This window comes from Echiichthys vipera, assembly GCF_963691815.1.
Source record: "Echiichthys vipera genome assembly, chromosome: 6".
NCBI classification, from domain to species: Eukaryota; Metazoa; Chordata; class Actinopteri; order Perciformes; family Trachinidae; genus Echiichthys; species Echiichthys vipera.
This window is the reverse complement of record NC_139831.1, coordinates 21,229,075-21,241,675: the sequence shown is the minus strand read 5'-3', so window position 1 is coordinate 21,241,675 and position 12,601 is coordinate 21,229,075. Positions and strand designations below refer to the sequence as shown.

General features: G+C 40.6%; 3 protein-coding genes across 4 annotated transcripts; 2 read left to right on the top strand and 1 right to left on the bottom strand.

Moving 5' to 3' along the window:
• The first annotated feature begins 1,434 nt into the window (after positions 1–1,434).
• atp6v0e1 (ATPase H+ transporting V0 subunit e1) lies at positions 1,435–3,737 on the top strand. 2 transcript variants are annotated; one of them, XM_083915855.1, is made up of 4 exons: positions 1,435–1,636; positions 2,193–2,240; positions 2,901–3,018; positions 3,177–3,737. In XM_083915855.1, exons 1-3 carry the CDS (start codon positions 1,533–1,535, stop codon positions 2,992–2,994), a joined length of 246 nt encoding a protein of 81 aa, XP_083771981.1. In that variant the 5' UTR covers positions 1,435–1,532; the 3' UTR covers positions 2,995–3,018; positions 3,177–3,737. The 2 variants fall into 2 exon arrangements, with proteins under 2 accessions (XP_083771981.1, XP_083771980.1); XM_083915854.1 differs by having other exon boundaries at positions 3,174–3,732.
• Positions 3,738–3,992: 255 nt separating this feature from the next.
• bnip1a (BCL2 interacting protein 1a) lies at positions 3,993–7,414 on the top strand (the record flags this gene model as incomplete). The annotated part of the gene is made up of 6 exons (XM_083914847.1): positions 3,993–4,073; positions 5,052–5,144; positions 5,274–5,365; positions 5,548–5,652; positions 6,006–6,124; positions 7,218–7,414. The coding sequence occupies 6 exons, from the start codon at positions 3,993–3,995 to the stop codon at positions 7,412–7,414; spliced, it is 687 nt and encodes a 228-aa protein (XP_083770973.1).
• A 3,249-nt stretch (positions 7,415–10,663) lies between these two features.
• On the bottom strand, positions 10,664–12,235 carry nkx2.5 (NK2 homeobox 5; the record flags this gene model as incomplete). The annotated part of the gene is made up of 2 exons (XM_083915937.1): positions 10,664–11,274; positions 11,878–12,235. 2 exons carry the CDS (start codon positions 12,233–12,235, stop codon positions 10,664–10,666), a joined length of 969 nt encoding a protein of 322 aa, XP_083772063.1.
• Between the last annotated feature and the right edge of the window lie 366 nt (positions 12,236–12,601).

Sequence of the window (12,601 nt, the reverse complement as noted above, 5' to 3'; positions counted from 1 at the left end):
GCCCGCAAACCCACGGAACACCAATGCACTTATTTTTTAATCAGGTGTTCAGAAGATCGTTTTGCCCTTTTGTTTGAGGTGTGCATGGTAGAGTATGAATAAAGAAATGTGTGAAACCTGGATATTTTTGTTCCTTAACCTTGAAGGCTGTAAAACTCAGTTTGCAACATGATAAAGAGGCCCAGATGTGATATTTGCATAGAAATAACAGAATTGAAGTTGGACACATTAGAAAATGTCTGGATGAAAGGCTTGCAGGTTTATGAATGTTTATTGAATTGCTCGTAACTTTAAGATTCAGATGGATGAGCATCACCCAAGTACTTTTAAACTGCAAAGGTTTAGTTTAAATAGCAGATGTGCATTTTTGAGGGGAGCGGAAGTTTCTATGCAGGGTTCTTTCAGTGTTTGAAAAGTACTGGATTTTGAATGAAGTGCTTTAAATATTTTAAGTTGTATAGGTAGTGTAGTGGTAGTTGAGGTTGTTTTGCTACTTGGTAGATTACTGAGGAGCCGGTGGGTATTCCTAGAAAATGCAATGGATTGTAGCCTGAGGTGAATATACTGTAAAATGCCTGGAAAAGAGCTGGTATACCCTCCACTGCAACACTAGGATGCAAGTAAGACATCTTGACACATGAAACTTTTTCCTTTCATTTGTTACACTTCTGTTGAATTAGCACAACCGTGCTGTTTGTTGGTTTTCCAGGTGTTGGAAATGCTTGAACCTTGCTTGAATTTTACTTTGAGAAGGAGTAGGAACCCTGTTGTATGGTAGTATGGTAAGAATTCTGTAACTTTACAAAATGAGCAATAGGTGTCACTATTTCTCCACGGATTAGACATTTCCAATGTTGTGAAGTCTGAAATAAAATACTACATAACAATTTACAGATGACGTCTCTAAGCAACATAAAATAGGATGATTGTCAAGGTCAAGCACTTGCTTTTATGGAAACCAAAATCATGATCTTGATATCATACAAGCGGATTTTACTGCTGTAATAAATAGTGCTGCTCTACAGTAGAAAACATGTCTAACTGTTGCCTATTTTCAGGAAGTTCAAACGTTGGCGTGACCTAATTGATTACAAATGAATGTTTAGTATCGTTACAACCATTGAGTACAACACGAGGAGTTATTTCACTTCCTCCATCGCTGGAAAGGCCTATGAAAGAAGGCTGTGTCACCACAAAAAATGTATGAACTGGAGTATGACGCATGCGCAATGGAACTGGAGCTGCGCTGTTGTATTCTCACATTTTCATGAAGATATTCAATATTAAGTATACATGACTTTTCTTACATCTTCCAGACTCTGTGTGCGCGCGCGCGCGCGCCTGTGTGTGTGTGTGTGTGTCCCACAGCCTTCTTTTATAGCCTTGCCTCGCTGGTTAATGGTCACGTGACTGTGTCGCACTGGATCCTGTCTGTCTGGCAGCTGGACTGAACTGAAAGTTGTCTCAAGTCAAAAGTTTGTACTTCTGAGCTGTTCTTTTTTGTTGTTTTAAAAAAAAGAAAAAACACCACCATGGCGGAGCTCGCTTTTGTGATCACCATGTCTGTGGTGACTCTGTTCTGGGGCATTATTGGAGGAGTGGTGCCCTGGTTTATCCCCAAAGGACCGAACAGAGGGTGAGTTTATTAGCTTCTCTTTAGCTCAGTGGCTACACAGAGCTCCAGCTGAGTTCAGTTTTTACTGTGCGTTGTCCCGTGACTGTCACTTGATACAAGCAAATGTACTGTGTATAAAGTAGCGATGCTTTTTTTACAAAGTTGTTTTCAACTTGAATGAACAATTTAAGAAATGTAGACCTCGATGGCGAGCTTTTAACTTACTCTAGTATACACAACTTAGGGTTAACGTTAGCTAAATGAAGCTAATCTGATCCCTTCCTCATACTTTTTTATGTTATTGTCATCTGGCTACTACACATCTGTATTGACTGTTTTTATACACTTAAATACCAAACTCAAGCCTAAAAAATACTCCAACTGTGGAACATGTCTGGAACATAAACTTCCCTTATTTGCCCGTTTGTCACTCGCATCACGAGATCAGGTTGTGTTAATAGCCTTTGATGTATTTTTAAAACCATGTATGCAGTCATTAGGTATCAAGTATACCACTTACACTAATAATAATTATAAGAATATTATGTTTATAATATTTTTCCTCCTGTTCCCACAGGGTCATAGTCACAATGCTGGTGTTAACTGCAATTTGCTGCTACCTATTGTAAGTATTATCATCCTGGAAATGTACCACACCAAATGTGACTCTGTGTTTTAAAACACGTCATATCGTATATGTGCACCAATATCACACATTCAATACAAATAATGGAGGGTCGGTAAGAATCAGGTCTACGATATGAATCACTGAATTGATCAGTCAGTTAATACTTTGACAGAAAATTGCTTGGCATTTGTTTAATTAAATAATAGAACAAATAGAGTGCCTCTTTTCCAAAAGTGAACATTCATTTGCATGGCTGACACTGGAGACTATGTTCATTAGTGTGCATTATTATCATAATACAACAAAGCTTGTCATTGGAGTTTCTTCTCTTATGCATACAGCATTTCTGTCTTGTGAGAAATTATTAATGTCCGCAGTTCATTGAAAGTGTGCATATGGTGTCATGTTACGTGTCAGATGGGCAAAAGAGCACAATAGAGACAAAGCAGTGTTGCAGCCAAGCAAAGTCGTTTTCCCTCAGTCTGAGACGGACAAGTGGATGTTTTGTCCTGACAAGTGTGGGCTTAAAGTCAGAATTACCACGTTTTAGATAATGGGAATTGATCCACGTAACGGAGCTCTTGAAGGGTGTGCTTTTGATACGCACAGTTTTGTCGTTGAGTAGTTTTATATTGACATGTTCTTTCTATCCATCAGTTGGTTGATAGCAATTCTGGCCCAGCTGAACCCACTTTTTGGGCCCGCTTTGTCCACCGACACCATCTGGTACCTGAACTATCACTGGCCTTAATTTACTCTTACCCTGACCATGCAGGTAAATGTCTCCCTCTGAAATTGGAATGTATTGAACCTATATTTAACGGTGTAGATTTATGCAGCTTATAGAGAATGTACTTTTATGTAACCTAGATCATGTATTTTATTGCTAGAGTTTAATATTCAAACTGTGTTTATTGCAATTTCTTCCAGCAGGGGAAGACCTGACACTGCTGCATCTTGACGGACGCTTACTTATCCCTTCATGCAGAGATTATTCCATATGAATCGACTTAAACTCAGACCCCTGAGTGATGCCCTCACTGGTGCCTTGTACAAAAAATGATTCCCAATGGGACTTCTGAGAGATCTCACTGAATGTGCTTTACTTAAAATAAAGCAACCTTCACTTGCTGTTTGGTTTATATAATATGTATATTGTGTTTATTGCTATTGTTAATATGAATGACTGTGCCTTTAAATCGTTGATGTATGTGTGGTGTGTTTGATGTGATCTCTTTTTGTCTGATATTAGTGATTGATGTAATCCATTTGATAGTTGTTAATTAATAAACTAACCACCATTACCATTGGTCTATAACTTATTACCTCCTGTATGAGTTTGTGGTCTTGCTTTGCTAGACTAGATGAGCTCATGTCGTGCTCCACAGGTGTAGACTGATCATTTTCCTTGTCAATAAAGTCATCGTAGATATGATTATTTCTCTTCATAATGCTGAAATGTCATTTTTTAAAGAATTTCCCCCCGGGGATCAATAAAGTATTCTGATTCTGATTCTGATTCTGATTAATCTAATTTTAATTAATGAGATGGACTGGGGAACGTTCTTTACACAGAAAAATGTGTCAAAACTGTACCGCATGTATTTAATTATGATATTATTTATTGTCACATTATGTATTCTATTATACACAGTTTGTATCCGAGAGTAGAGTTCGGCTAAGCAGACTGTCAAAGTTCAAACCCGGCTTCCTGCTTTCCGTAGCTAGAGTCCAGACTCCGTTGGCAACATGGCGTCCTCGGATGTTCACGTCCGAGTATGTGAACAAGAAATACTCAAATATGACTTGGAAATCAAAGCTCTCATCCAGGTGCGAGTATTTATTTGGTAAGATTACTTAGCGCCACGGTAAGACACGCTGGACTCTGAGCTTGTCATTAAAGGGAACAGTGTTGTCTGATAGCATTTGTGCTAATGTTGTCTCCAGCTGACGGCCCGTTCTGTGCGGTAACCTTAGAGACCAGAGATTCATACGGAAGCTGATTTACAGTGAGATAAACGTGCTTTACGTAACACAAAGTTTACCAGCTTTTTACACACCTTGTTTTTTTATTTTAGTTTTAGCACATTTGTAATAATGTAGATCTGGGGTGGCTGTTTTGTTTTTTAATGATTTGGCTACTAGGCTGCTAAAATCTATCCATTAGTTAATTACAGAAACAACTATTGATTTAAAGCAAAAAAATCCAATTATTTACTGATTTTAATTTCTCAAATGTTCTCTTTGTTATATGAGTTCACATTCAATACTTTTTAAATTATGTTTATTTATTTATTTTAGTTTTTATCAGGAAAAACAAGGATTAGAAGGCCTATTTGGACTGGGAAATTGTGATTCATTCATAATTTAGAAGAAGAATCCCTTTATTGATCCCGTAAGGGGAAATTCAATTTTTTCACTCTGTTATTATTATTCAGGTTACACACACACAGGCCCGAAATACACCCACATGCACAAACAGGACCCATATACAGGCAATTAATGGAGAGATGTCAGAGCGAGGGGGCTGCCAATGGATCGGCGCCCCGGGCAGTTGGTTTTTCTTTTAGCACATTTGGTAGTCCATGTTGATAGATTATTTATTCCTGACAGAATGGAGCACCTTACTCAAAGAGTCCTACTGGTAGTTCACCCGGAGAGAACAGCACAAACTGTAAGGCACTGATCACCCCCCAAAGTGTCTTTTCAGTTATAAATGAGAGCAACATGTGTAACTTCATGTGTAACTTCATGTGACAATGAAAGCATCCACACGTCTCTCTCATCCTTGTTTTGATGACTCACCAGGACATTATTGAATGCACAGGGCCTCAAAGCAAGCTGACAGAACTGAACGCAGATGTGAAAATGAGTTTCCACAATCTGAGGTTGCGGATCCAGGTGAGAAACACCATCCGTGAATATCTCTGAAATCTCATGACACAATCGGATTATGGGCTGCCACTCGCACTTGGTTGTGTGCTCATCAGTGGCTCAGAAAACACTTGTGCTATTTTGTTTTTGTGACAGGATTTTGAGCAGATGGCTCTGGAGCAGGACAAAGAGTCAGACAAGCAAGCTTTGATCAGTCAGATGGAGGGACACAGAAAACAGATGCTGAGGTAATGTCAGTACATTTAAATACTATACCATTCCCTTACTTGTACAGATTGAACTGTTGTGTATTTTGTCTCATTTCTGTGTTGATAATGCTGTCAAACACCCCAGGGAAGCACGTGAAAATGGCCTCAATAATGTCTACTTAATGGTTTATTTTATGTTTTATTCATGACTGTGTTTGCAGTAACCAGACAGGTTGGAGGAAAGCTAACCTGGCCAGCAAACTGTGCATAGACAATATGGAAAAGCAGGCACTTCTTAATGGAGCAGATAGTGCTGTGAGGCAGAGGTGAGATGATGTGTGCTACTTGTTACCAAGACAGTCTTATAAACAAGAGGCAGTCAGAGACAGTGATCATGTACTTTGTGGTTTATTTATGTTGTTTATGAGAATCTGTATATTGAGTGCTGTGTGTGTACTCTTATTTATCTTATTTCTTGTTTTTTTTTCGTTCTTTACATGTTTGAAATGAACTAAACTAAAAATTAAAAGTATTTTCAAACAATATACCAAATCCTCTCTGTGTTGTAATTAGAGAAATATATTGTTTTTACATCCTTCTCATCATTTTATATGATACATTTAATTAGCACGAGGACATTTATATCATTTGTCCCTCTCTTTATGTATCTCTTTCTCAGGAAGATGACCAAAGAGGACCTTGCTCAGTCATCCAGCGACATAACAGAGAACCTTATGAGCATCAGCCGGATGATGGCGCAGCAGGTTCAACAGAGTGAAGACACCATGACATCACTAGGTTAGTTAGGCATATAAAGAGTATCCCCTAATACTCCTTTTTATACCATAGGTATATACCCCTCCACTCAAAAATGTGTTTTTCTTCTGTTTATGGCCTCTAAAATAAAAATAAAAACTGCCTATACTTACTTGTGTCAGAGCCTGAAAAGGGGAGATGTCCGCACAATTCCCTGCAATTTGAAATCCAAACATATCCGGGACAAACTTTAGTTTGTACATAACAAATCTTTTCAATCGATGTGAAACATTGGGGAACGACTTTGTCACAACATCAGCAAAGAAACTGGAAACCTCCGGTGCAGAGCGGACCGTCTGTACAGAGAGAAAACACGCTGCTATCATAGCTTTCAGCCATGGCTACAAGCTAACAAACAACAGAAACTATTAAAAGATGCTAACTACACTTACCATTCTGATACGTCTGCTAGTTGCTGATTTTAGTGCATAGCAGACTCCTCATCCGAATCTGAAAGCTCTGTCTGGGTAGATATCCAGACACGGCTTGGCAACCGCCTGTGGATGGATTGTCCTGCTATGTACCCATGGGACTGCTCAAGACTGACACCTGCCTGCAAGATGAGACAGCCCTCCACCCAAGGGGCTCTGCTGCCTCCTGCCTGAAGCCGGATCAAACTTGTAGGCCCATGGCTGAATCTCTCCAACGCTTAGGACGCTTAGCTCCATCACCGCTCAGCCTCCAGTAGATAGTAGAACCAGCCTCAACTTAGCGTAAGCACCAAAACGATCTGTGGTGGGGGGCGGGCTGAGGCCAGATCCAGAATGATTATATATATATATAATATAAATGTGTTAAAGGGAAGCTGCTCCCAATGTGTTGCCATGGATGCATACTTAAGGGTGGGGTAAAAACGCTAGTCCCCGGTTTTTGGAAGACTCGAAGGTATAACTGTAACTTTTCCGTTTTAAAATGTCTAATCATACCACATCTCTAATTGTATTCATTGTTTGGATTTTTTGAGACTCCTAGCAGCAGAAAATGATATATTGTGCGTTTAAATGGATTTATAGTATTTGTTTTAATGCACACCATCTGCAATGACGATCCATTTATGTCAATCATCTCTTTAAAGCAACCTCCTCAAGGACAATCCAAGAGACCAACGACGAATTTAGGACCATGACGGGGACCATCCAGCTCGGGAGGAAACTCATCACCAAGTACAACCGCAGAGAGCTCACTGATAAACTGCTAATCTTCCTGGCGCTCGCCCTCTTCCTCGCCACAGTTCTCTACATCCTTAAGAAGAGACTGTTCCCCTTCTTATAGACCAGGTACCCTTTGAGGAGCTTTCCCATTACCACATACAGTACTCTCCATGGTCAGCGCAAATGATTTAAACAACCCTGACTGCTGTGTGTCGTATTACACACACACACACACACACACACACACACACACACACAAGTATCACACATGAGTGTCTGCTCGATGGAATGTGGATCGCTCACTCTGCTGAACTGTGACGCGCTGAGGGTGAAATATTGTCCACAGAGAGGAAGAGAACACTACACACCTAAAGTTCCATGCATTGAAGAGGTTTTGGTAAATTATTCAAATTTAATAATTCATTCTCCTGGAAAATGAGATGTACTGTTGTTGGCACGAAAATGTGTCAGACGTCCATCTCTGGTTAGTGTGACAGTAATGCTGTGCATTGCTTTTAATGAAATCAGTTCGGAGAGGAGACGGATGACCCAGACTAGTATTTTATTTTACACATTCCTGTAGAATATATCAGTTGTGTGTGTGTGTGTGTGTGTGTGTGTGTGTGTGTGTGTGTGTGTGTGTGTGTGTGTGTGTGTGTGTGTGTGTGTGTGTGTGTGTGTGTGTGTGTGTGTGTGTGTGTGTGTGTGTGTGTGTGTGTGTGTGTGTGTGTGTGTGTGTGTGTGTGTGTGTGTGTGTGTGTGTGTGTGTGTGTGTGTGTTTGTGTGTGTTTATTGCACCACATATTACTTGCCGATATTTAAAACCATTTATTCTGCATCGCCTTGACGTGACAGAAGGACATATAATTCTGAGGGCAGTAAAACTCACACACAGTTGGTTCTTAGAGATAAAGAGTCTAAGAAAAGTAAGGTAAATACAATATCAGTAAAATCGGATCATTTCAAAACAAGTGCTTTTATTGGCATGCATGTCATTAAAACTATGTTATAGTAGTATATACAATACTTTTAATACTATTAATCAATAGTAGTGATACATGTCTGAGTCTGAAAAATATTAGGTCTTCAGAAACAGAAAGGGTCCTCCTTCATGTTTCCTCACTAACTGATGTTTTGACCAAAGTTGATGTCATAAGGGCACTGTGCAAATGATGTAGAAGCACTCAGTTTAATTGTTATTTATAAGGATGTACTGTGAAATTACTGTCAGTTTTACTTCATTACAGCACTATAATAACTTAATGCTTTTTTTTTTCATAGAATATAGAAAGGGCCTTAAACATTGATATAAGCCCAACTGCAGTCACTCAGTTTGTGTTTCATCGGCTGGATAATCATAACTGTACTTGTATGTGCACTTCAGATTCTCTCTCTGTTTCCTTGGTAAAGGACAATAAAAAATGTATAATCAGCATGCAAAATAAATTTTAAAAAAACACAGATTTCCAAAGAGTATGCAAACTTCCCACCATCTCCACCTGTTCTAGCTTGGCCCTGGTCTGCAGCGGAGCAGAGAAGCTCAGAAAAAAAAGCAGTGGCAGTGATCACACTGGCATTGATAGAGCAGCATGCATCCCTGCCTTTCTTCAGATAAGACCCGGAAAAGCAGATTATTCTTACCCGTTTCCCCTCTCCCTTTCCAGTGTGGGTGGAGGGTGAGGGGGGATATTTTTAGGTTTGTGTTGTGCTGTTATCTGACGTTGCCTTTTCAACACCTCGGAGGAGAGGGTGGCCAGAGCAGCTACATGACCTTGCTACCCTGTCTGCAATTGCCTGCGGCATTGCCATTTTGTCTAATATATGTTCATGTTGTCAGTGTTGATTATCAATAAACACAAAGTCTTCTGGCTTGTTTGACATGTTTCTCAAAGGTGTGTTTGTGAGACTGATTCAAATGAGATCGAGGACAACGGAGCATGTGTGGAGAGACCTGAGAGATGTCTAAGCGTCTCTTACTTGTGTAAAGTGGTGGACAGAGCCCGTTCCTAGCCTGTTCATATAACTGCACACTTAGACAAGGCATCTGGCTCTCTGTCAAGCAAATTGGACTATTCTTGCATTTAGCACCGTGATAGTGTCAATCAAGTGTTCAGGTCTGTATCTGGACAAGTGGACGGGGGTCTTAGGAGAGCGTAGGTGACACCACACTGATGCGGTCAACGGCAACGAGACAGAATCAGTGCAACTCCAATTTCACGTAGTGATTTCTACGGCTGAATGGAGTTTTGTTCAGTTATTTGTCCGGCTCTCACATTTTCCGTTATGTTCAATTTAACTTTGTCAATTCTCAAATTAAACACAGTAATGACTCGGCCAAACAGAAAAGCTTTCAAAGAGGAAGTCTTTAATAATCAAATACTGCCCAAAAATAGATAAATAGCTTGGATCAGGTTACATCTTAAATTTGTCCTCCTATGTACAAGTACAGAGAAAGGTCGCTGGAAGGCTTTTCACAGGTTTTATAGAAAATATTTGAACAGATAATACAATGAATGAAAAACAAAACATTGATGGTTCCACACAGCTCAAAACAGCATTACTGATTTAATAACATGTAACGCTGGTCAAGGTCATGGCTCACTGCCATGTCTGTCCCCAGCAACTTTAAATGTGTGGCTGACAGCGTGGTTGTAAAATGTGTAAACTTTAAACAACCTTTTAACCTCTTGAAGCATATTGAAGGAAGCTTCCTAATAGCCACTTGAACATTTTAACCAGACACAAACCATATGAGGGTTGTACAGATGTTAGGGTCCTTTATGGGGATATAACCAGTTCAACCATGACCCGGAGGCACGCACTACATTGTATTTTTGAATGATATAGGGATTGGTTGTTATTCAGTAACCTTAAGCAATTAGAATTAAATGATTAACTGTCAGCAATACCAGCGAACAACAACAATAATTATATTAGCCTGTATAGAAATAATAATTTTCCATAGCGTTCATTATTAAAAGTGGGTTGTATTTGTTTTTTTAACATTTAACAATCCATCTTGCGACTCAGTGTCAAAAAAATAAATAACATAAAAATAGAAAATGATGTGGAAACTTTAAAATGTAGAATAATTATATTCAATAAGATGGATAATTAAAAAACTGTGGTTGCAACTTGTTTTTAATTCCGCTCCAATGACATGTCTGTCCGCTAATTTCCCGGAAATAAATACAAACGTGGGCGATTCAGACAACAACAAAAACTGGTGCTGAAAACAAAAACTAGCTAAAGTAATTCAGTATAAGAGAAGCTACACAAACTTTTACCATTTTACATTTAAAAAAATTATCAAAAAGCATGCAGTCATGACCCCGTTATACTGAATAGGTAGTAGTAATTCATATTTAGTTTACCATGTCCTAATGCCATGCAACGAAGACACCCCGTTGCTGGAGGAGAACGTGTTCTGGGCGTTATTCAGGTCCCCTACCCCGAAGTTCATGTAATTCCCGTTGTTGGAGGATCCTTGCATAGTTTGCATTGTGGCTGAGGGGTAATTGCACGCATAGTTTGAGTTGCAGCCGGGGCTAGCGTAGTTACTGAAGGCCGGATAGTTGTTGTAAGGGAAATGGTTGATGTGACCCACACTGTATGACGGGTTGTATGTGGCTGTGTCCGCCGCCAGGCAAGGCTTCCCGTCTCGCACCAGAACCGGCACCGACACCCTCCTGGGCGGCAGAGACACCATCTCCAGGCTCTGGTCCTGCCTCTGCCGCTTGCACTTGTACCTCCTGTTCTGGAACCAGATCTTCACCTGGGTCGGGGTGAGTTTGAGCACCCCGGCCAGGTGGTCCCGCTCCGGGGCGGACAGGTATCTCTGCTGCTTGAAGCGACGCTCCAGCTCGTACACCTGCGCCTGGGAGAAGAGGACCCGCGGCTTCCTGCGTCTCCGGGGCTTGGGTCGGTCCGTGCCCTCGGTTTTTATGTCCTCCGCAGGCTCGTTAGGAGGGCTGAACTCCTCTGATCACACCAGACAGACACAGACAAATAATGAAAACAAATAAACAATTGTATATCTGCAAAAGTGACTTCTTAACAGGAGCTGGGTGGATACTGATTTTCAACATTGGGCCTGGATCTATTGGCCAATAATGACACAAAAAATAATAATAGTAGTAGCATAATTATGTGGTATCACATTGTAAATAGCCCATGGTTCATTTGATGTGCCAATTCTGGCAATGTTGGTGATTGAGTTCATTCATACGCTTTAGAAAGAAACACACAGATTATATGACAAGTAACTGAATAACTTTTATTTGCCAGTGCAACTTTTGCAGTCTTGACGTTGTTCTTGTCCTATACTTATACTTTATAAATCTTAATCAATCAATTTAACAGACCTAGAAAATGCTGAGGACCAACTACACTTTTGTATTCGTTTAAATTCAAAATACCCAGTGGTTAAAAGCATTTGGCAGTACAAGAGTGTTTTCTGTATGAATGCTTTAGTGGAGTCGTTTTTTAACGCATATGATGCGTTTTGCACAAATCAAAGAACACGAGCCCGTGGGCCTTATTTCGCACGGGCCTCCAAAATCAAATCTCCTGTCATCAGCTCACCTTTTCTGTGTTTCCCCTCAAACGCGTCTGATTTCCCATCCTTCACTAAATCCATCTCCACGAGTGATTTTCCATAAAAGGTAGTAGCAAAGTTGAGTGCGTTGCCTCTGTTGGCTCTGGACTCTCGGAGGTCTTCTCCAAACAGCGAGGCGGCAGCGGACGACATGTCCCGGAGAGGCTCCTGCTTCAAGCGGGCCAGCATGCAGGAAGAGGAGGAAGAGGAGGAGGAGGTCGGCACGGTGCAGAAGTCCATACGAGAAGAAACGTCCAGAGAAGACACCATAACGTCATGACTCTGCTCCAGGTTTAATATATCCTTAACGGAGAAGGGAGTGGACGTGCTGGGGCTGGGAAACATTGCCAAGAAGTGGAAAAGAAACCTATTAACCTGTCATATGGAGGTAACAAAAAGACGTCAACAACTCCCTCTCCTTCCTGAGAATATTTACTGGATTTAAGTATTAGTTTGGTAGAGCAGCCTGATCTTGAGTGAAGTGTGCATTTTGAATGTCAACTCTGGCTCCAAACTTTTTTTTCTTGGCCTCCCCTCTCCTCCCGGTGACGCAGGGAGGGAGGGAGGGGGGAACCAGCGGGACCCTCTGTATGGAGCCACTGGTACTCCCATTTCATGACGTAAACTGATGTTGCTTTACAGGTCTACATGTGTCAATCACTGCAAACCCAATCCGTACCAGACAAGAGCCCATTATTCTCTTTCAAAAAC